The sequence below is a fragment of the Parambassis ranga genome, chromosome 16, assembly GCF_900634625.1.
Source record: "Parambassis ranga chromosome 16, fParRan2.1, whole genome shotgun sequence".
NCBI classification, from domain to species: Eukaryota; Metazoa; Chordata; class Actinopteri; family Ambassidae; genus Parambassis; species Parambassis ranga.
In genome coordinates, this window is record NC_041036.1 from 21896744 (window position 1) to 21921861 (window position 25118).

Genomic DNA, 25118 nt, shown 5'->3' on the forward strand with positions numbered 1-25118 from the left:
CATTTGCCCACTCAAGTCTGTTACGGCGACGATCTGGAGTCAGGTTAAGACCCCGATGAGGACGACGAGCATGCAGTTGAGCTTCCCTGAGACGGTTTCTGACAGTTTGTGCAGAAATTGTTTGGTTATGCAAACCAATTGTTTCAGCAGCTGTCTGAGTGGCTGGTCTCAGACGATCTCGGAGGTGAACCTGCTGGATGTGGAGGTCCTGGGCTGGTGTGGTTACTCGTGGTCTGCGGTTGTGAGGCCGGTTGGATGTACTGCCATATTCTCTGAAACGCCTTTGGAGACGGCTTATGGTGGAGAAATGAACATTCAATGCACGAGCAACAGATCTGGTGGACATTCCTGTTGTCAGCATGCCAATTGCACACTCCCTCAATGCTTGTGGCATCTGTGGCATTTTGCTGTGAGACAAAACAGCACATTTCAGGGTGGCCTTTTATTGTGGGCAGTTTAAGGTACACCTGTGCACTAATCATGATGTCAGATCAGCATCTTGATGTGGCACACCTGTGAGGTGGGATGGATTATCTCAGCAAAGCAGAAGTGCTCACTATCACACATTTAGACAGATTTGTGAACAATGTTTGAGAGGAATGGTAATATTGTGTATCTGGAATGAAGTTTAGATCTTCAAGTCCATCTCATGAAACATGGGAGCAAAAACAAATGTGTTGCGTTTATATTTTTGTTGAGTGTACATAACTACATATTCCCTCTTAAAAATAAAGCATATGAAGCCAGCGCATCTTTAACCTGTGGACACTTTAATGTGAGTAGTTCTGCAGTTCTGTACCGTTTGTACTGTGATATATATATTATACATATAGTGTGTCATCAAATTGATTGCAAGCTTGAGATAAATGTGGTACATGAAACATAAACATCATCTAGCATCCCTAAAGGTCTAAATGAAAACACTCTTTTCCAACAGTTTTGCTTGAAATCCTTAAGTTCTTGATGTTGACATTTGAGATGCTCAGACAGCAGGTCCCCATACACTTACCAATCACAAAATAAAAGTCTATTAGTTGCACACAACCTTTGTAGTGATTACCATTTACCAAAATAAGAGAAGAGTACTGTTTAGCATTTTTTCAGATTTCATATTCTACATATTACAACAAAAAAAAAATAATTTAAAGAAAAGCTGTAACTACAGTGCCTGATAAATGATTTGATGCCATTAATCTGGTGGCCAGGGTTTTACTCCCAGCTCCTAGAATCGTGTACCCCACCTGTTGCCCATTGACAGCTGGGACAAGCTCCACCCCCTCAGCCATGGCCCTGAACTACAAGTCAAAGTGGTTAGAGAAAATGGATGGATGGATGATTTTACTCACAAATAGCCATGTCAAACACATTTGTTCTACAGAAGAGATTATTTTAATTAACATATTTTAGTCTGCTCTTGAGAGGAAGCAACCAGAGGCAGCAATGCTCTTCAGAAAACAACAAAGACAATGAAGTGGAATGCAACAGAACATGTAAAAAACAAAGTAAAACAAATCAGAAGGTTACGGTTAAAAAGGAGGCTGGGCAGCTGAGATACAACACAATCTGTGCAACAGCAAATACAGGTGAAGTATATACAAGCATACATTTCACTGAACGTTCAAGAGCTTTAACTATGCATGGACTATAAGGACTCTTCGTAAGAAAAGCTCGTAGTGTTTGTCAGCTTGTGTTTATTCCGTCGCCATTTGCTCCGTTAAGTGCCAAGCAGCCTTTTCAAGTCCTATGGACCTCTTTGAGAGATGCATTAATTTAGATGATGAGCATAGCGTAGAAACTGGAAACATTAATCAGCAACCTGTGTTCAGCTCAGAACAGGACTCCTAAATTCAACATAATGCTAAATCAGAATAATAATGAGGCAGTTTTTCAGCTAGTGAGTTTGTAGGTTTTAAAGTGGTTGTGGATCTTTTAGGAGAACAGTGCAACCAAACCAATCAACACAGATTGAACCACTTGTACACACAGTATTTCAAACTGTTGCTGTACAATAATCTCAGCTAGTTTTTCATGCTCTAAAGGAGGCAGAGAAAAAGTTGTGTAAACTGTTGATGTAAATATGGAAGAGCCATCACGATATTGGTTTACTGTGAACAACAATCAGGATTATTATAGTTGAGTCAACGTTATGCATCTAATCTCTTAGAAAAGCAAGGCTTGTGATTAAGGCTGGTCTAAATTCCAGTAAAGTCTGAGGAGATGTGGGTGTAGACTAATGATATTCTCTTCTGTTCCATTAACCACAGACAACACTTCTTAAGGCCAGCCAAAGTAGTGTTTGGAATAAGGCCAGTCTTTCTACATCCCTTATTACTCCACCTCCCTCTTTAGGGGATCATCATAAAAATCTTCTTTATAAAAGAAACATATGTTTGTACAAGAATTTACAAAGGGGGGAAGTGTGTAAACCAAGGCCTTTAGTGTTTGGGCTACATCTAGAGATGTTGCTTCATGCCCATCACTCCCACATTCAGAACATTCTAACACTCCACTCTGACAGTTGAATATGTCAGTCAACCACTGTTTCAGGGTGAGACATGTCCTGGGCCAGCCCAAGTCCCTGAGCTATTACGGTTTTTCTTCTGAGCCTCCTTCAGCTGGATTCAGACTCACTGGTGTCTGAGGAAGAGGAGGAGGAGGAGGAGGAGGATGAGTCTGAGCTGGAGCTGCTGCCGCTGAGGCGTGACGGCTGGGTGTGAGTCTCCACAGCACTAGGCTTTTCCACTGAGAAGAGAAGTATATAAGTATTTTTACTGCAATATTAAGTCCTGCACCTGTATGGAAACAGCACACTCATAGCTAGAAGAGAGAACTCAAACATGGCTGTGCAGCATAGTTGCAAAGACAGACATGATTAAAAAAGTTGTATTTAAATTCAATACACTCAGTGTGTACAACAATTTTGTGAAAAGGTGTCAGCAATACTGGAAAAAATGCTGTAAGTATCTACTCAGCACATTAAGTGTAGAAAGCGTGCTGATCATCCATATCCTTTCTTGATTTTTGTAATTACTGGTCATAAGTGAGGGAATTGAGGCTTCTATTTAACTCAACTTTATTCAAGTGCAGTGTTTTTTCACAGAATGGTTAAAAGAAAATGCTGTTTTTTCTGCCTGTTCAATTAAAAAATACATATAAAAACATAAGTACACATGAAAAGTGTGTATTTCAAACCCACTGCCAGGTTCTGAGGCTCTGACTCAGATCATGGCCTTAAGATCTCACCTTTAGGTTTTGTAGATTTCTTGACTGAATTCAGTTGTCCACTAACATCTTGCAGCCTTCTCTCCAGTTCCTGCCTCTTTTCCAGAGTCAGCTCTTCTTTAGATTTACCAATACTGCCTTTCTTTGCTGAAAATGAATAAAACAGACCTGATCAGATTTATGAAGGTGTTATAGCATGTTAGCAGGATTACAGGGTGGCATTAAGCACCTAGCACTCTGGTGCCACGCTAAACATTCTAACTCAGAACGCTGATAATCATCAATATAGTATTGTATATGGTACAAAGAGCAGCAGTATTTACTCAGAAGGCAAGTCGCACAGGGAGGGTAAAGACATGTGTTTAAACTGGAGCAAACAAAATGACATGAATTATTGGTGCACTGTTTATTCTTTAACTCAGTCCAAGTAGTCCAGTTCTACAGATAGATACAGATACAGGTGCTGTTGTCTATTGAATGACATGTCTGTATTAGCTTGGCAGCAGGTACCTTGCTCGCCATAAGGCTTACGGGGCTTCTTTCTTAGACAAGTCATGACGTAGCGCTCCAGCTCTTTCAGTGTGGATGGCTTGAGTGTTTCAAAGTCAATCTCAATTTCCTCAGGGTTGGTATCCCTCAGTGAAGGCTCCCTGGACTGGATGATGTGGACCACGCGGCCTAGCTTCTCGCCCGGTAACTTATTGATGTCGAGGCTGAGCTGGCGCTTCTCATCGTATGACATGGGCACAATCTCCTCCTCTTCCTCTGAGTCATAGTGTGGCAGCATGGAGGTGGCCAGTGGGGGGTAGAAAGGCTTCGTTGAAACCCTGAAAGGAGAGACACTTGTACATATACAACTTTGTATGTCTGTTTCCTATTACATACTAAACCATCACTACTGCTACTTACTTGCTGTTCTTGTTGCTCTTCTTCCCCTGCCCTTTCTTGGCTTGAGAGCCACCTGGTTTGGCAGACTTGTTTTTTAGCATCTTCCCAGGCATCTTCCATTCCTCAGATCCCGCTCTGCTTCTGCCACCTCGACTTCGCTTCTCCAGCTTTTTCTTTTTTTTCTTTTCCTTTTTCTCCTTCTTCTCCTTCTTTTTCTTGGGCTTAATGATGGGGCCTTGGGAAAGGGCAGCCAGCTGCTCGTGCACAGCCCGAAGCTGAGAGAAAAACACATTTTTAAACATTCATTGTTTCACATGAAATTTGAAATTGGTTGAGAGTATGAGTCTTACTTGTGTGCACACTTGGTCCTGTAATTCTGCCAACCGATGAGCTCGCTCTTCTTCGCTGTCTGAGCTGGGGCTGCTCTCGCTCTCCTCACTCTCGCTGCTGGGCCCACTCTCGGAGGTGGAGGAAGATGAGGAGGTGGAGGATGACGAAGAGGATGAGGAGGATGTTGAGTGTCCAGTCATGGATGTGGCTGTGCATTCCATTTGTGGTTCATCAGGCATCTTGGCAAATCGGAACTCAAACACATCCTGAGGCATAAAACGGTAAAAGTAAAGGACTTTTCTCACTGGCTATTTATGTCTGCATTACGCAACTAAACTCACCTGCAGCTTCCGTGCCATCCCTACAACATCATGATCTGGTGGATTGTACTTGTAACAGTTGGAAAACATCAGTCTGACATCACTGGCAAACTGTTGAGCGTCTCTGTATTCACGACAGTCTATCTTCCTCTATTAAACATTTGGAGAGAAATATTTAATACAATATTTAACACAATTGTAGCTTCTGTATTTAGCTAGCACCTTACAGTAGATAAATCACCTTGATAGTGCTGAGATCCATAGGACACTTAATGATGTCATGATAGTCATGAAGTCCCAGTGTCACTGTGTCCACAGGTACATAAAATGGCCAGGCATATGCCGCATGCTTCTTTGACAACATTTCCTTCAGCAGCCCATTGCAGTACCTTAGCTGTAGGCTTAGTTTGCCCTTCCTAGAGGGTTGTGGTCGGACAGAATCAGGCAAGTCCTTCTTAGGGGGTTTGATGGGGCGTCCGCTGCCTACCCTTCGTCCTGTACTGGACATCATGGGCTGGAGTAGGACAGGACCTCCAGGACTCCTGACTAGGCCCATCCCTGGTGGGGTCTCCAAGCTCATGCTACCCACTGAGGAGATTGGATGCAAGGAGGTGTCATGGACCTGGCCCCCATGCCCCCCTTTTCCCAAGCCCACCATGTGTGATGCTCCGGACAGGCTAACAGTATAACCCATCGTGGAGGGAGTCGTGGTGTCCGCCTTTCGTTTCACACCTTTCTTCTACAGAAAGACACAAACAGATTGTAAGCCACTATATCCTTGCTGAAAGTCCTTCCTTCTCGTTGCCTTTAGACTGTTCTGCTATACCACAAACACACACAAGAACGTAAAATCACTGATAAACAACCACACCCTCACTACAGTAAAATCATTTGTCTTCATGTCCTTTCTGGGCCTCCATAACAGTGTCCAATTCATCAATGTGCATGGCGTGGTTTAACCTAGTGATAAGTGAAAAGTATTTAAATCATTTATTCACCGTTTTGTATTTCTCATATATTTATTACTTTCTATTGTTTAACACTGTGTGCTACTGCCTTCCTCTTTTCCGCGGTTGCAACACTGCACATTTACCTCACTGCGCGACTAATACAGTATTACCTTATGATCTATTAAAATTTACTTGAAAATGTTTCAGGTTTCTTGGTAGTCAAATCCCTAATTTATGCATTGCAAGGCCCGTTATTATTATCCTTGTGGTTTTGTTGTACCTTGGTTGTTGGCTGTGTAGGGGGTAAGTTCATAATGTTCACCGGAGGCACACTTTTGGTCAGCACAGTCTGGGGAGAGTTAGCCAGCATGGACTCCCCAGTGTCTGAGGAGGAAGGAGAGTAGGCTGACTGGGACACTGCTGGCACCTGCTGGGCCCTTGATGCTGAGACATAAAATATATTTAAATTCAGAGACACAATGATAATGGGTATTCTTCATAGGAACTACTGACAATGTTTCTTAACACAACTTATTACACTGACTAGATTTGCGCCCTCTTCCCCGGATATTTTTGTTCCGAGGAGCTGGAGGAGGAAGCTCAACCTCCTTCTGCGGCATTAGGGCCACCTTCTGGAGGAAGATCTTCTCTAAGGACTGGGCCATCAGCACGATGTCATCTGTGGGCTGACCACCCAAACAATTTATAGAAATACTTGCACAAAGAAACTGAAAACATGTGTCTGTTTACTATGTGTCACATGAACCTGAAGAAAAAGTCTACAACTTGCCCTTAAAATGCCTTCTTTTTAGACAATGCGCAACACTTTTTAAGGGGTGTGTTGAAATCTGCAGAAACTTACAGTAGATTAATTCCATGTTCTTTTTACAGACATCAGCTGAAAATGTATAAAGTGACAAAGTTGCCTCCTCCCTTTTCTTTTTTCTTTTTGTGCTTTCTTGGGACTCCAAAAAAATAATGGGAACACTTAAACAACACAATGTAACTCCAAGTCGCACCTCTGTGTAATCAGCCTGTCCAGTTAGGATCAACACTGATTGTGAATCAGTTTCAGCTGCTGTTGAGAGGCAGTTATCAAGACAAGCCCTATAAAGGTGTCAGCACAGTGTCTAGAGCATGGAGGAGATACCATAAGACCCCATTTACACATACACGGGTATTTTGAAAAACGGAGACGGGTAGCGTTTGCATCTCTTTTGGTGTAAGCACTTTTTACATGTTTGCATTTGCAAATACAGCTCCTCTTACTATATAGAGGAGCAGAGACATGTTAGGTATCCAGGTTCAGCAACTTTAGAACAACTTTTGACTCAAAGACCCAGACTGCAATGAGGCTTCTCATTGGCTTGCTCGGCTTTCTCCTTCTTCCTACACTGCCATTCACAGGCTCGGCGTAGTCGTGATTGCTTGGGGGCGTATTTATGCGGGTTAATGTAAATGGAAACTTTTTTGAAAATGATGATGTGTGCACGATGTTATTTTGGAAAACAGGAAGGAAGGAAATATTCGTTGTTCAAAATACCCCGCTATGTGTAAACAGGGTCCAAGACAGGCCAGTACACCAGGAGACGTGGAGGGGGCCGTAGGAGGGCAACAACCCAGCAGCAGGACCACTACCTCCTCCTTTGTGCAAGGAGAAGCAGGAGGAGCACTGCCAGAGCCCTGCAACATGACCTGCAGCAGCCACTAATATGCATCTTTCTGCTAATATGCATCTTTCTGACTCCATGAGGGTGGTATGAGGGCCCGACTTCCACAAGTGGGGCTTGTGCTTACAGCCCAACACCGTGCAGGGTGATTGGCATTTGCCAGAGAACACCAAGATTGGCAGATTCACCATTGGCGCCCTGTGCTCTTCACGAATTAGAGTCTGGAGACGCCGTGTAGAACGTTCTGCTGCCTGTAACATCCTCCAGCATGACCGGTTTAGTGGTGGGTCAGTAATGGTGTGGGGAGGCATTTCTCAAGTTGGATCAGCCTGTAATGTGATTTTCCACTTTTATTTTGAGTATGGTTCCAAATCCAGACCTCCATAGGATAATAATTTTTATTTACACTGATCAATTTTATGTTATTCTATGTAATGAATTAAGATTTTGAACTGGAATATTTCATTGATTGAGATCTAGGATGAGTTATTTTAGTGTTCCCTTTATTTTTTTGAGCAGTGTATATTATATAAAATATTGTAATTTGCAGTTTATATAACTGTTTCCTGTTTGCAATGTGATCTTTAACATAGAATAACAGTATTATTTTTACTGGAGCAAGTAAAGTAATTAAAAAGTTTTTTTTTACCTTTTCACTTACCTTGTTGTAGATATAGCAGTTGGTGAACATTGTATTGAAGTCCTGTATGCACTCAGTTGCACTGCGATAGAAGTTGTTTTCCAAGCGTTTCTTGATGGTGCCCATGTCCATGGGTTGTTTGATAATTTTATGGTAATCCTGAACACATATGGCATGATAAATAAAGTTAATTTGATCAAAAACTGAAAAACACATAACAGCAGACAAAACACCATGTGTTGCACAAACATTCCAAACTCAACAACAGAATAGTGAAAGTAGCTGGCTGGCCTACCGGCAGGTTAAGCCTATAGGCATCCACAGGTTCATGGAAAGGCCAGGAAAAGTGGTGCCTCCACAAGGTCTTCAAAACGGCCTTCTGTAGGTACTGCAGTTGATTGGTCATACACCCCGGCCGGCTAGGGTCCTTCACCAGGGGCTGTGGAGGTGGAGGGGGTGCCTGGGGCATTGTGTGTGGTAGAGACGGGCTCTCAAAATCCTCATATAACAAGGAGGGTTTTCGAATGCGTTTGCCTGAGCTGGTGTGTTGGTCCATGATGCCACTGGACAACCCAACCAGAGAGCTAAAGGGAGGGAGACAAGAAGACCAAGAGGACAGAAAAAGATTTTTTCAGCACTTATTAATACAACAGTGTATCTCCCTTCCTTATACGTGGAGACAAGCAAAACATGATAAGCAGTGTTTTAAGAGAACACAAACATAAAACATTTGCAGATTGAGTTCCACCCCATGTCTCTCCAAGTGGCTAATTAAGGTACAAAGTAGTGAGGGCAAAAATAAACATTCCATGAAATAGAAAATTATTTAAATAAAGAAAGATAATGCATTGTTGGCAACAAATACACATGTAAGGCAGGAACATTTCTACTAAGGATGTGATTGCAGTACCAGCAGAAATTACACAATTCTCAATACCAGTTTGATTCCACTGTAACAATGGCATTTCTGCCATGTGTTGTTTTTCAGTGCATGTGGGAGTCACTCTTCTTCTGTAAGGATAGACCATCCACTTCATGTAACTACTGACAAGCATTTGTAAGAGGACAAAATCTGGGCGTAGGTACCATTGAGGTCTCCGAAGTCCAGACCTCTGTAACTTTTCTTAAGTGCATATTGTGAAAGTGATGTAACTCTGCTTTGGTGCTGCAAAGACAGAGAAAACGATTTTATAATGCAGTCAAACTTTCTCCCGACCTGTCATTGCATGCTTATGTTTGTGTGTAGGAGAGTAAATGTGGACTGAGAGCTCTTACCATTAATTAATTCTTGCCATGGCTCCCAAGGTGGCAGACCTGTTTGTGTAGCTCTCCCGGCACCAGCATGTTATTATGCTGATATTTTTGCTAGTGTATTTGTGTAACACAATTTTCCTACGCGACAATACGCTACAGTCATGAGGAATTATTAAACATTGCCAAAGTCCACCTGAAGTTTAAACATGACCTTGAGTTCCTCTTACAACGAGATACAGCAAACTCCAACCCAAAAGGAACGGCAGCTACGACCTCGTGGTAGAAGCACAAGCCTCACACAGTGTGCAAAAAAGCAAAGGCATGGAAAGAAACTAAAAGCTAGGGCTACAAGACCGCTGCTGTCTAGCCTGCTACTAGCTAATAAATCAGAAATAAATCATTGAAACCTCAAAAATAAGATGGATGAACTGAGAGCCAGAGTAAGCCTACATCAAGAGATAAGAGAGTGTTGTGCTCACTTAAACCTGGCTCACGGACAACACGCCAGACTCGGCTCTACAGCTGCATTCCCACTCTTTGCACTCTGGAGACAGTGGTCTCAGGTGAAATGCAGACCCTTCTATTCACTGAGGGAGTTCAACTCCATGTGTCTACTGTCTGTTTACATTCCTCCGTGAGCGTGAGCAAATCATATGACAGCCCTTGGAACATGGCATGATGTCGTCAGCAGCCACGAGTGTCCACCCTGATCAGGGCTCTAGAGTGCGACCAGTTTGTTCGCACATGCGACATAATTTCTCAAAGGTGCAACCAAAAAATATCAGAGGTCGCACCGGTGCAACCAGCTGTTAGAGAGAGATACATTCTCCGCGACTTTTAAAAGTCTTCCTGTGGTCCAACAACAGATATACATCAGACTCATATCATGGTCTAAACCAATCAGAGACGGTGAAGGGCGGGGCCCCCCGTGTGTGTGTTTGAAAACGTGTCTGCTGCAGTCAGACCGAGACCGCAGGAAATCCAGAAGAAGAAGAACACGGACATATGCTGCGCAGAGCTGATGTGTGCTGAAGCTTGTTCCATACTCCACGAGAACAGAGAAATGTGTTCATGTTCCCGAGGTGATGAGAACAAGGCCCGGACTTATTGAAACGTGTGTGCAGAACTCATACTGCCCTCTCACTGCACCGTGCTGTGCGCACACAGACAGACAGGCAGACAGACAGGTATTAAAGACGTTTCGCTGCAGAACAGAAACCGCAGTTTAGGTGAACATGCAGCAGAGGAGCAGGATTTGTTGCTACTATCCGGGTTTTGCTAATTTGCTGTTGACCTGAATGATGGATGATGACGAGCCGGTCATGTTCAGGGAGGGGGAGTGACGTGCTCGTAGCATTATAACAGACTGAACAGCAGGTCTGACGGACAGTGCTATCTGACCTGCATGGTTCCATCCATTAAGGCTGATTCACTGACTGACAGCAGTCAGCTGGTTTTAAGGAGTTATAGTACATGGTTACATGACCCATTTATACAGTATTGTTATTATCCTGCTATAGTGGAGCATTGTCTGCCAGGATGATATCTGCATACAGCTAAAACTGTAACAGACAGAATGAAGAGTCTGTCAGCTGGAGCTCAGCTTTAGAAAGAGAGGAGACACAGAAGAAACTGAGGAAGAGAGGCGAGGAAGATCAGAGAAGAGATACTGTTGCTGCATTAGAAACATGTTGAAGAAAACAGAATATATATCTCAATCACAACTATTAAATAAATAATGGTGTATATGATTTGAATCATTTTTTAATTCACAAACTGCGATGTTAAGTGTGATGTGGTGCACCTTTTGTGCCGATGCACCTAAGAAAAAAAGTCACTAAGTAAAAAAAGACCACTAGTATGTAGATTTAACAATGAAGGAGTGTAATATTCGTGACCAGGTATACAGCAACGAAAAATCTCTACAGGGCAGTGTCCAGCCCCACCTGTGAGTAAGACAATCAAAGTATGGAATGATAAATCTGTGCAAATTGGGATGTGCTTTTGGAGTACAAATTAAGTGTGTTTCAAAAGTGCTGTGAGCTCTGAGAGGAGACTCCTCAGTGGACCTAGAGGAATTTGCTGCTGCTGTGTCTGGGTACATAAACACCTTTAGACAGAACATCACTCCCACAAGACACTGCAGGACTTACCCAAATAAACCATGGATCAACTGGAAGCTGCCTGTCTGCTCTGCTGCATTTGCATCTGGTGATGCTGATGGCTACAAAAACAGCAAGACATGACCTGTACTGATCAATCAGACAAGCCAAGAGACCACATAGATTGGTCTGTGCAAATTAACCTGTGACTGGAATATGTCACACACTAGTGCATGTTTTCACTCATACTGTAGAACAGCCGCAGAAAAAACATTACAAACTGGACAATTTCACATTTAAATGTATGTCTGTGCCACATAAAAGCCACATAAAATTAAAGTCTCGATGGAAGTCAGGCTTCCATCGAGTGCACTCTTTATAATGCAACAGACTCTCCAACCAGCTCCCGGAGACACCAAGAAATCACAGACGCCATCACATTCATGCTAGCCAAAGACGTGCACAATCAGCACCGTTAGCAACCCGTTTGAGAAATTGGTGACTACTTTGGACACACGCCATCGCACAACAACCCTTTTACTTGCACTGCCTGCGCCTTTTGATGAATGCTGTGAGAAAGTTGCACAAGATGTTCATACAGCAGAATATTTCACCGCTACACAGACTTCATCCAAATTTCGATACCGTCAAACGGCCTCCACAATTTAACCCGGTATACGTTAATACCGTGCCGTGTGCCTTTAAACTTTATCAGACGTCTCCAAAAGTAAAATATATTATACTACTGAAGTAAAACTGAAGATTCAACCACACAAGGCATCAAATAAAATATGTTTAATATTTGATCCTTATCCTCTATATAAGTACATTGCATTATTTTTATTGACGGTATTAAAAATGATACCGTCGGTACCTGTGTGCCCCGCCGGTATACCTTAATACCTTAATTAGGGTTGGGCGATATTGGCAAAAAAATTAATCACGATTAATTTGACGATTAATTGATGACAATTGCACTTACATGTTTTTGACTCTAAATCGCCACATTGTTCTGAATTGATACTGACAAATCATTAGGTCAAGTGAACTACTTCATTCTAACAGGCTGGTGAGTTGTGATTAGGCACAAACCAGCCATGGAAATATGTATTGATAACAGATGCACAAACTGCTTCAAAGTAATAATGAAGCAAACGTTTAAAGTAACTTTGTCCTTCAAATGTTCTTATCTTAAGTCACAGCAGTGCATGTCAACATTAACATTAAACAGGACAAATAAGTTCAGAAATAAACTTCTTAATAATAGATCTTGTTTTGGGCAGACAACAACAACAGAGAAGACTTAAGTGAATTAACTTAGCCGTTTTCTGCCATCATTAGCCCATCTATTAATGACGGACTGAGTAACATTAAACTAAAGTATGGATACTTAATGTTTTAAGGGTTAAAATACACAGTAAAATTAGGAGCCCTTTAGCTTATTGCTTATACTGGATTGTATTTTTAATGTTTTACTTTTGTTCCTATACAGTCCCCTCCAAAAGTGTTGGAACAGTGAGGAGCCATTCCTTTATTTTTACTATAGCCTGAAAACATTTGGGTTTGACATCAAAAGATAAATATAAGAGAAGAGATCAACATTCCAGCTTTTATTTCCAGGTATGTACATCTGGAACTTAGAAGATGGCACCTTTGTTTTTCACCCATCCCAGTTTTCATGTGAGCAAAAGTATTGGAACGACTTGTAATAACTGCATCAAGTCTGGGATCCACTGACATCACCAAACATTCTTTTTTTGTGATGCTTTACCAGGCTTTCACTCCGGCCTCTTTCAGTTTATGTTTATTTTTTAGGGGTTTCTCTTTTAAGTGTCCTCTTTAGCGGGTAAAAGGCATGCTCTATAGGGTTAACGAACAGAAATTAATAATGACTAGTCTAAACCCTTCCACTTCTTGCCCCTGATAGCCTCCTTTTTTGTTGTGGAAGTGTGTTTTTGATCCTGCTGCATGATGAAGGATCTCCTAGTCAGTTTGGTTGCATCTTTCTTTACATTGGCAGACAAACTGTTTTTGGAGACTTCTGAAGTCATTTTGCTGCTGCCATCAGGTGTTACATCATCAGTGAAGATTAATGTGCCTGTCCCAGAAGAAGCCATGCAAACCCAAGCCATGACTTTACCTCCACTGCGTTGAGATGAGCACAGATGAGCTTGTGTGTTTGGGATCACAAGCAGATCGTCTCTCTCTCTCTCCAAACTTTAGCCATTTTGTCACTTTAGTAAAGGTTCATCTTTGTTTCATCAGTCCATAAAACTTTGTCCCAGAATATCCGAGGCTCGTCAGATTTTCAGCCTGGCCTTCCTATTCTTCTTCCTAACAAGTGGTTTGCATCTTCTGTTGTAGCCTCTGTGCTTTTGTTCATGAAGTCTGCTGCAAACAGGAGATCACTAATGGTAAAACTTGCAAATTGTTTGTCATTAACTGCTGCTTTTTTTCTGTGGTCTTTCTGTTCGAGGTCTTGTTCTTCCGTAGGACATTCCAAAATGTTGTACTGGCCATGTTTGTGCAATGGCTCTGATTGATTTTCTTTAGCTGTTTTTTCACCTATGGACAGCTCTCTGGTTAAATAAATGCAGTGTGCACAAAACCAAATCTAGAACTGGGCATAGACATACAGTGCTATTTATTATTTGAATATAAAATAAAAAATAAAGCTATTGGCCTCACTGTACCAATACTTTTGGAGGGGACTGTAATTTGTAGGGCTTAAATCAACCAAAGAAGTCTTGGTCGACTGAAACCCTCACATTTCGTCTAAAAATCGACTAATCGTGCATTTGCGCATCTGCGCAATATCACAGCTTATAACTACATCAACATATACCCTCATCTAGTGATATCAGCACAAAACCTGTTGAGGAATATTTAGACAATTGTTTTTGACATGTTATAATATTTACAGACACTATCATGTCGCTCTGCACATGTCCTGCGCACAGAGCGACACTGAACATAGGAGCGCAGCTTCGCTGAATGAGGTTTGGGTGATGGCTTAACATCCAGCATGGTCATCTGAAGCATGCTGCCACTGTTGTGATCGGGTGCGCACAATTTAATAGACTAAAACATTGAAAAGCGTCAATGTTCATATGCTCAAAACGGACAGGGCAGCCTAACAGACAAGGCAGCTTTTCAGACAGACATTTTATTGATCCGCGAGGGGAAATTTAGGATGCAAACTTTTTTCCGTTGTCTATTTCATGAGACGCTGCCACACTGCAGATGTCTCTGACATGGTAGAGTACGATAATCACAAGATTTAACAAAACTATTTCAACTTTTAGACACTTTAACAGAACTTAAAAATATTTGGATAATATTGATAACCATGATAATTTGGTCACTATAATTAACGCATGACATTTTCCATATTGTTACATCCCTACTGCTATTGTTAGATTTTCATGACAAAATGACACTAGTGAGACCTGGGCAAAGCATGCCTACAGGCTGGAACTGGCCCCGATGTCCTTCCATTACAGCCCATGAACCTGTCTAGCCCACAGAGGAAGAGAAGGCCACCCAAAAATCAATAAATGGAAGCAATGCTGAACTGTTGAACACAGCATCGACCCCCCTCCCCAGCTCTCCCTGCTGCAGTCAGCATTATCTTCACCTCACCTGCGCTCGCTGCACTGTGTGTGAGAGGAGACACTTCAACAGATACACAGCACGCAGTACAGAAATGAATGCACACAGGTTAGATAGGCAAGAGCACAGAGAAGTAAAAAGTGTCAGCAAAGGCCTCTCACAATGATTCAATTCTAACATGAGTATATTTATGAAGGTAGATGCTTTACTAGTATTGGTAGTATCCACTTTACACCATTGATATTGGTCTATAGGCTCTTTCAATCATATTCCACATCCAACCCTTATATGACAATATTTTCAGAATCAGTCTAATACTGATACTAACTTCTATAGACATGCCTGCTGAACAACACATTCTCTCAGTTCTCAGACAATGCTCTGCATTATTATGCTGAGCATTGTCTTACTAAGTGAGATTGGTAAGTTAGTGAGTTGTGTTGAGCCTAAAGCTAGAGACAGGAACACAAGGGTGGCTCTTTTAACCTGACTATAACACCACAGCAACTTCTGCTGCAAACATAACATTGGGGACAGATTATGATCAGAGTTTTAGCTAGGGATGGGGCCGATCCGATCCAGTATCGGTATCGGGTTCCGATACCAGCTTAATTAACGGATCGGAAATTTCCGATCCAACCTGGAGAAATTTCCGATTCAGAGTTAATGACTCACAAGTGATCCCGGGCTAGGTGACGTGTCTGTGCTCCAATGAGACACTGACAGAGATGACACGCCTCCTTTAAGGAAATCCTCTGCAGTTTGCAAGTAGCAGTTTAAGCATTGAGCGCCATACAACATGTCCGCTGTGTGGAAATATTTTACGGTCGAAACGCCACAAAGTAAGACAGCAACGTGCAATGTTTGCAAAGCCATCGTTCCGAGAGGTGGAACCTCCGTTGCGACGTTCAACACTACAAATATAATTAAACACCTGAAAAAGCACCACTCGAGAGAGCACGAGGACTTTTTAACCAGGGGGCAGAAAGAAGAGAAGAGCCGCCAAGAATCACTTCTGGAATCATTCAAAAGGCAAAATAAACTTCCAGCAGACAACGTAAAAGCCAAAGGGATTACAGAGAAGTTGCTCAACTTCATCGTACTTGATGACCAACCCTTATCAGTGGTGGAAAACGAGGGGTTTCGCAGCCTGATTGAACACTTGCAGCCCAGGTGTAGTTTACCGTCCAGGAGATATTTGTCAGAGACGGCGCTACCTGAACTGTACAACAGAGTGTCAACCAAGTTAGCCGATAAGCTAAAAGGAGTTCCAGCCCTGAGCTTTACCACAGATATTTGGACTTCAGATGTCTGCCCAATGTCACTGATAAGTCTCACAGTGCATTGGGTTGATTCAGATACACATAGTCTCTGTAGTGCGGTGCTTCAGGTAAAAAAGTGCAGGGGTTCACAGAGCCAAACTACAATCGCAGCCTCCAGGGTTAGGGTTGCTGCCTAGTGGTGATTTATATTTGTGCTGTTTAATTCATATGACAGGATTTGTTTCTTGGATGGTGTATATTGCACTAGTATCTAGTAATCCTGTCTTGAAATTTAAATAAATATCCATTTAAACCCTTAAAGTTGCATATTTGTTTTCAGGATGGGATTTCTGCCGTTTTCTAACCTCATACTTACCTCAAGTTGCTTTTTGGAGAGAAGTTTATTACAGCCTCGTAAAATCAACAATAATGATAATAATCATAGTGATATAAAAGCAAATAGAGCTATGGTATCGGAATACTATAGGTATCGGCAGATATCCAAATTCAGGTATCGGAATCGGATCGAAAGTGAAAAAATGTGGATCGGTGCATCCCTAGTTTTAGCTGGAACCTATAAATGTATAAAGGTGCTGCACTATTTACTGACCACATACTTTAATACACATCTTGAGTTCAGTAGAGTTTTTGGTCTCAGTTTCTGTAGCATGTTAAATATTGAGACAATGAACGGTAAACATTAATTAATGACCTTTCATCATGCCTCTTATCTGCCCCATTGATTTTTTGAAGTCATAATAATAAATGCTATATCTTCTTGAAGAAAAGCATCAAAGCAAGCTATAATGTAAACATACACAGACCCTGCAATGACAAAGACAGTTTCATAGCCAATGTCATAATACCAGCCATCAGAGCTTTGGATTTGTTGAGCCGGCTTACTCAAACAACAAATAAAATCCTGCTGCAGGTCGTTTGGATGGAGACTGCAGCATAAGTTACCCGCTGACCCAGCCAGGTGTCACCCAGCTAACTCAAACGGATCTCGCTGTACACGCCCGGGTCTCTATTCTGTTTCATTATTAACTAGCAGCGCCATATATGTGTGATTTATGTGAAATCGATTTTCCTACTCAAGGCCACATGAAAAAAACGGAGCTCCTACCAATAAGGACCGAAAAGCCCGCAGTTCGGATTCACGCAGACCGTCCTGGGAACACGCCGTCTACCAGCTGGTGATCGCGTGGCTGAAAGCCCCGCCCTCGCTGTTTGTAAACACTGCTTCACACTGACGGAGACTAACAATTGACAGCTAACGTCTCAGAAATGCACGAAGAGAACTTTACACCTCACAGTTCTTCTTGATTACATCGCTGTGTGCTTCACTATTCCTCAGCAGACAGGTGCTTGAACCCAGCACAGATGTGAGCAGGAAACTGGGCTAGCGGGTTAGCTAGCGCCACTGAACAACAAAGCCCTGCAAATGTCCCCGTTTAAGGGGCGATACAAACTAGCAGGTTTGCTAACGCTGTATGTGGAGGCGTGCAGAGCATAATAATAGTCGTATAACATCAGTCGTGTAAAGATTTAAGCGCTGACAGTGTCAGAGCAATGAATGACCCGACAGACAGACAGACAGACAGACGGGGACAACCGAGTGACCCAGTACACAGGGCTGCAGCTGCTTTTATCTTTGCTCACTGCGTTAAGAAAAGAACTAAACAGAGGACGGCGGGTTCATTTAACAAGTACAGATGTTACTACATTTCAGCAGATGTTCAGCCATTCGTGCTGCTGTAAAAGCTAGATGCATTCGGCTGTTGTAGGACTAACGGCTGCAATAACTAAAGCTATGGGAGGATTTTCTTGTGTGTTCCCCAGCAACGATCAAGCGCCTTCAGGTTGATTTACTAAACGCCGCTGACATTACCTGTCCTGATGCGGGTTGACGAGCGCTTCCATCGGGCGGAGGGAGGAGTGACACTGTGGTCCAATGTTTCCACCGTGTGGACGCAGCACTTCCTCCGAACTATCATAGAGCAACACTGCAATGAAATGGCGCCCAGACGCTTCCGCTTGACACTTATAAACCTATCATGTGGCAGTGCGCGTATTTCCTGTCACGTTGGCGCTGATACTGTACGCCTATTGGCTGTCAGCAGACGTCTATTAAACAGAGTACATGCTGACCATCCCACGCGTGGTACATACTGTACTCTTTTTAACATATCCACGACTGTGAATTTGACACAATGATGGCTGCTGTCGCACTGCGTTACTATGTTTTCACTTTGGATTTTTCTTTTCAAGAATTCACAATTACAGCTTCAGTTTCCCAAACAGCATCTTTAATACTTCCCCTATAAAAACAATGAATGCATTCCACACCTTTACAGAAACATGCATACAGCTTTATGTCCTCACTACATATACAGCAGGTTTCACACAGCCATAACATGGATAATAGACCCCCGCCCCTACATCTTTATGACTGCAGGGTCCACTCTGCCAGGTTTTTGACTTATCAGTCAGAGAAATGCAACTTTGAGTATAAAGCTGTGTCCTGGAAGCCCAATCCAAACCAACCTTGCTTTGGTCTCTAAATTTCTATGCAATATAAAAAAACACATTTGCCCTCAATCATTTAAAGTTGGTGCCTGGGTTTAAAAACTTAAAGAACCAAGAGGCAACAATATTTTTTATATCGTTAAGTACATGAAAAAATGAATAATGTAGAAAAAAAATATAAACATCCAGAAAATTAAAAAAAGTTAAATCCTAAAAATTGCACAATAAAGCTCTAATTTGCAAAGAAACATGGAACATTGTTGACAATTCTGCACATTCAGAGTGTTTGTGGATGGATCCCAGGCTGCTGATTAAAGGAGCTAGTTTTTCCATTCACTTTTATGTTGTCTACTTTACAATACAAGCGTATCCTTTAATTCCACCTTCTTTGAAAAAGCAAAATGTATGTCTTGTGACTTCTGTTCACTGTTAATCATTCTTCTCCTGTTGGCGATAAAAGCCCATATTCTGCTTCTCCACTAGCTCAGCATAAAGGCCACCTCTTTGCATCAGCTCATTGTGGCAGCCCTTCTCCTCGACCAACCCATTGTTGAGGACAATTATATGGTCAGCATTCTCAACAACACTCATCTTATTGGATATCAACAGCACAGAGCATTCATCTGTTTGGTTCAACAAAGCTTGGTGGACCTGTGGGTAAGAATCATGACTTAGTGTTACAAATGGAAAACTGTATAAACTGGAGAAAAAGTTAAAATACTAAAAATAAATTCTACCTGGTACTGATTTTCTGTGTCCAGATCACTGGTGGCGTTGTCCAGGATCAGGATTTTGGGTCGTCTGATTAGAGCTCGAGCAATGGCAATGCGCTGCTTTTGGCCTCCAGATACCTGACCTCCCCTCTCCCCAGCATCTGTGCAACACAGTAACATACAGTATGTGTCCATTGTTACCCTTTAGGGACAGCATCTTTTGTGCAGGCAGTGGTACATGTGTGCATAATCCTTTAAAAAAGTTAAATTCAGTTGCCCAGAACCCAACTTCATAATTATTCTGGTTCAAACCTGTGTCATATCTTTTTGACAGCTCCATGATGAAATCATGTGCACTGGCCCGCTGGGCTGCCTCGTACATTTCTTCATCAGAGGCATCTTCGTAGCCGTACTTGATGTTCTCCCGCACAGATCGAGCAAACAGCATACAATCCTGGCTTACCACAGCGATCTATAGATAAACAAATTGAAGGGGAGACATCAGCAACACCAGGTCCACGTGTGAGTCAATATGCATAAACCTCTATTTTGAAAATTTACAGCAAAAATATACATTTTTTATTTTAGCCTGGTACAAAAACTGGTTTGCTGTCTTTTTGTGACAACCGTATGGTTCAGGAAGAGCCCGCTGAAGCTGATGAAGAGAGGAGAGAGAGGAGGGGACACATACTAATACCAGCATGTCGTTTGGTTGCTCTCCCTCTTTCACCCAGATTACGGACAGGTACTAAAATTTGGCACTGTTTGGTTTAGCATGAATTGGCTATTTGGTAGTACTGATCCTAGATGTAATGATCAGAAGCAGTAATGGGTTTGGCCCAACACTAATGCCAACAATCTTAAGTTGATGCAGCTGTGCTTTACAATTCGTAATTTAAGGGTTCCCATGTAAGATATGCAGTCTTTATTCTCAGATCCAAATCACTGGAATAACCTGGTGCCTCACCTTTTCATGTAGGTACTGGTCTTTGTAGCTTTGCAGGGGTTGTCCATCCAGCAGGATCTCTCCTGACTGTGGCAGGTAAAATCTCTCCAGCAGCTTGACACAGGTAGACTTCCCTGACCTGTTAAGCCCCACCAGGGCAGTGATTTGGCCTGGTGTTATCTCCAGGGACACATCCTAGTAAAACAAAGGCCTATGATAAATTCTGTTAATTGTAAATACAATACATGCATTAGAGAAAGGGATACATACCTTAAGGACATCCCTGCCAGGATAGGAAAAAGCAACATTTTTGAACTGAATGTGTCCCTTGAGATTTTCAGGGCTCAGAGTACCATCTGGGGGCACTTCAGGTTTCCGATCCAAATATTCAAAAATTTTCTCAGAAGCACCAATTGCTTTCTTCACTTCTGGGTAGTAACGCATGACCGCCTAGAAACAAGGCAGTAGTAATTATGGAGAATAATATGTGCATTTCATACTATGAACATATATGGCCTCCAGCTCACCTCGACAGCAGAGGCAAACTGTAGCTCATAAAGGACGAATGACACCAAGTCTCCACTGCTAACAGCCCCTCTTGTCACAAGTGTCCCTCCATAATACAGAATACACACCTTTAAGGCTAAGGTGGTCATCTGAGGAGACATACACAAATGAAAGGTTAAATGTTTTGTTTATAAAAGGGGAAAATAAATGGAAGTTCTTGGACTTAGGTCCAAACAGGGTAAATATGCACCTTTACAGTAGAGTTAAACAAAGTCTGGTACAAAAATATAAAGAGTTTTGGTCTCTTTAAGTAATTTCCCAATTAATGAAAACAATTAATAAAGGTGTTTGTGCATTTTATTTTTTTAAAAACTCACCTTTTTAATATTAAGACTTATATTTAGCCAATATGCAATGACAGGCATAACAAAATCCTTGCAGTGTGTGTACTATCGGGAGAGTCTGTTTCCATGTGCTCTGCCAATCAAGGAGAGAAAGTTCCAGGATCTCCAGTCAATAAAACATGTCATGCCCGTTGAGTGTCATCACTTCTTTGACAGTTTGCCACATTAATAGGCATCAGTCAAGAACCCAGCAAAGAATAGCTGTAGGGAGTAGTGAGGGAATGCACATGCCTTCTCAGCATTCTGTAAGCCTTGCTTTCTTCCTTTTTCTTCTCTGTTCCCTTCAGGAGTCACCACAGCGAATCATCTGTTCCCAACTGACTCTATCATCTTTTCTCTCATCAACTTAACATCCTCTCTTAGCACATCCACATATCTCTTCTTTGGCTTTCCTCTTGACCTCTTGCCTGGCAGCTCCATTTCCAACATCCTCATTACTGTGTTGTGCGTTATTGTTTACAAAGTTGCAGGTTTATAATTGCTTAGGTCAAATAGCCATGTTCATTAAATTGCCTAAGTCATTTACAGTATTCCTTTTATGTTATCCAACTGACTGACATTGATGAAGCCATGTAATGTCATAACCTGTTTTGGTGAAATCATTAATGTCATATATTCAGTATTTGGTTTTTAGTTTTTTGTGTTTTCTAAAAAACCTAAAAAAGAGATTTAGGCCATTATTTTAGGAAGGCGTTGATATCTAATATGTGTAATTGGGATTTAACATATGGCTCGTAACGTGAATGTAGCCTAAGTGAAACCACTATCCCACAACTACAGAGTACTCACACTATTGGCCCAGGCAGAAGCTGCATAGGCTGCTGCCTCCTTTTTATTGAGGGTGTAAGTGTCCTCTAGTCGCTGTCTGTACCGCTCTGTCTCACCATCTTCATTAGCAAAGCTCCTCACTGTCTTCATGCAGGAGAAGGTCTCTGTGGCCACATGGTTAGCCTTGGCCAGCGATTCCTGAACCTTGGCAGCAATAGTCTAAAACAAGAAAGAATCTGATGCAGTGCTGCAGGAAATAACCACTTTCTGATCTGATCAATAGAAGATTCAGGGAAGGTTGGAATGTCACCTGGTGGAAATGTCCAGTGAGCTCAGGGATGACCCAGATGATGGGCAGACCCATGCAAGTGAGCAGCGTCATTTTCCATGACTGGCTCACCATGAAGAACAACAGGAAGCCAAAACGAGCAGTGTACCACATCACAAGACTCAGTTTCTCACTCAGCGCCTCACTCATGTCATTGGTGTCTGTAGTAATGCGGGATACCAGTTCACCTGAGGCAAGAGACCAGTTATTTATCACTAACCTGTGCGCTCAGTCACATGTACAGAATAGCATGCTTGTGAATTACCTGTGGGAGTGGCATCAAAGAAGGCTATTTCCTGTTTCAGTACAGCCTGAAAGACTACTCCTTGCACGGAGGTGTGTATGCGGCTCATGGTGACGTTGTACATGAGGTCACAGAAAAATTCAAGGACAGCACTGAAACAACAGTGGATGAATTGTAGCACACAAAATATCACCAATGACACAAAGTTTAAGTTTGAAAAGTTTTCTTTTTTTTAACGTTTTGAAATTTTTCTACAGAATGTAAGTTCTGCACGACAGGACTGATTGTGCTGAAACTACAATAAAATGTATGACAGCACAAACAGAAAACAAGCAGATTGTTTGAGCTTATCCATCCAGAGCTTAACGGGGGCTTGGTTGGGGAGTTTGAGCTTGTATTTAAGAAAAAGACAGAGGTTACATCTACCTGACAGTTGTCATCACTATCATGATAGTGATGGCCTCTGTAAATGCATCGGGTGCTTCTTCATTGATGATCCAGTCAGCCACACGCCCAGTATACTTAGGGATAGCCATTTCTCCTGAAGTTAGGAGGTCACATGATCATAAACATTCATACTGGGAGTGACAGACTAAAGACAATTAAATATGTCAATTTATTGACATCAGTACAGATTATTCAAAACACCACCAAGGTCCTCTTAAAAGGCTAAAACACATTTATAAATCCTAGTTTCACACTTCTTGGTTTCAGACAGTATCTGACAGTCAATTAGCTACAGTATATCTCCCTGCTCTTTTATTCTTGCTGCACAGAGGCATTGTCTTACATACCATAAGATGAGGCAATGACGAGACACAGCATAATGACGAAGCGGCTGAGGTAAGGCTGCATGTACCCCATTAGCCTCCTAAGAGAAGCACCAGTGCCCTCACTAGGACCCTCAGACAACATCCTCCTCCACGGAGATGAAATGTATCGGCCCAAGGAGAGCAAAAGAGTTAATATGTACCGACCCCAGTAAAGCCAGGCCACTACTGTCACAAAATAACTCTGTAGCACCTGTAGAACAAAAGATAGGGTTTGCATGAAATACACATTATGATTAATTTGATCTATGTATACAATAAAACTTGAATGCAAATGTAAATCACACACTCACCCTTTCCCAGGAGTGCCACCCCCATATTTCCTCCACTGTGGACTGCCCCAGCGCCCACATCAGAGTGGTGTACAGTGGGAAGTGGAAGCACAGGACCCCTAAGCTCTGGATCCCCTCAAAGCTCCTCATCCATGGAAGCTGTCCAGGGTAGGTAAAAATTAGGAAGGTGAGGAGAAAGATCCGGATCACTGCCCCCACCCACAACGTGATGAGAGGGTGAGACAGGAGCAGAGGGGAGAGCTGGGCCAAGTACAGAGCATGTGCCACACATGCATCCAAGCAAATGCAGAGGAAGGGGAAGAAGCAGCTCATTTTCTGCATTGTGCAAAAGGTCTGCAAAAAGAAAGCAAAACAGGAGTGGTAAACAACAGTGTACACACATGACAGAACACAAAATACCACCTGTAATACTGCTTTGGTGACTATAAAGGCCGAACAGATACTTTCACTTTCCCTGCAGCTGATACAGCAGTACTTTCACTTTCACCTGCTCCGGCTGATTTCTTTGAACACTAACTCAGTAACATTAAACACAAAGCAAAACACTGCCAGTATAATACTGTAATGTATATTGAGTAGCCTACTGTAGTAGAGTAACACAGTCCAGTTAAGACAGTAGGTCGGTTTCAGTCCGGTGTACTTACCTGTTTCTGTTCAGTAAGACTGTAATAAATCTCCACGAGTCTCCACGAGTAAAACTCAAATATTCAGCCCGAACCGCGGAAAACGGCGTTTATATACGACCGGCACCCTATTCAGACAACAGCCATTTGAACTATGACAGAAACCGAAAGTAAAAACAGCTATGTACGATCCCTAACGACGGAAAGTCCCAAAGTGCGCTGTACCCGCACCGCCCTCCAATACTGCGTTTTTCGTCTAATGCGCAAGAACGTGGTCTTATCGTAAGTGTCCCAATGCCGTCTTCTGCCAGTGGATCACATACTTCTGCAAGTGGATCACACTCCAGACTGTACGGACTCGACTCACAGCTGTTACCCAGAATCCCGGTAGTGACGTTTCCGAGCGCTGACCAATGAAGAAGTAAAGCTGTTTACTGCGCGCATCTGACAGAGAATCTGAAAACCATGCTGAGAAATGGAGCCTAAATCGATTTTAGTATACTTAGAGTTTGTTCAGAAATTAAAGTACAAATAAAAATGATTTGTAAATAATAAAATCTACAAATATAAGATGACGTTAAGTGTTAAACACATGGCAAATTATTTCCTATTACTTTGTCATACCAACAACCTGACTTTCAGTTTAACGAAGGAAAGGTCAGCTCTTGACACAGAGGCAAAAC

The 25118-nt window shown here is 42.2% G+C and overlaps 2 protein-coding genes across 3 annotated transcripts; both read right to left on the reverse strand.

Annotated features, from left to right (window-relative positions):
* Positions 1-1210: 1210 nt before the first annotated feature.
* brd2b (bromodomain containing 2b) lies at positions 1211-18254 on the reverse strand. 2 transcript variants are annotated; one of them, XM_028425309.1, is made up of 12 exons: positions 18142-18254; positions 8316-8604; positions 8030-8179; positions 6255-6396; positions 5991-6154; positions 5002-5499; positions 4782-4910; positions 4461-4706; positions 4132-4385; positions 3733-4064; positions 3244-3369; positions 1211-2742 (listed from the first exon to the last, which is right to left on the reverse strand). In XM_028425309.1, the coding sequence occupies exons 1-12, from the start codon at positions 18171-18173 to the stop codon at positions 2612-2614; spliced, it is 2493 nt and encodes an 830-aa protein (XP_028281110.1). In that variant the 5' UTR covers positions 18174-18254; the 3' UTR covers positions 1211-2611. The 2 variants fall into 2 exon arrangements, with proteins under 2 accessions (XP_028281110.1, XP_028281111.1); XM_028425310.1 differs by having other exon boundaries at positions 2606-2742; positions 3733-4049; positions 8042-8179.
* A 283-nt stretch (positions 18255-18537) lies between these two features.
* tap1 (transporter 1, ATP-binding cassette, sub-family B (MDR/TAP)) lies at positions 18538-24817 on the reverse strand. The gene is made up of 13 exons (XM_028425905.1): positions 24457-24817; positions 23813-24145; positions 23484-23712; positions 23116-23230; positions 22711-22841; positions 22428-22633; positions 22139-22336; positions 20966-21094; positions 20709-20888; positions 20460-20633; positions 19805-19964; positions 19517-19653; positions 18538-19430 (listed from the first exon to the last, which is right to left on the reverse strand). The coding sequence occupies exons 2-13, from the start codon at positions 24131-24133 to the stop codon at positions 19209-19211; spliced, it is 2202 nt and encodes a 733-aa protein (XP_028281706.1). The 5' UTR covers positions 24134-24145; positions 24457-24817; the 3' UTR covers positions 18538-19208.
* Between the last annotated feature and the right edge of the window lie 301 nt (positions 24818-25118).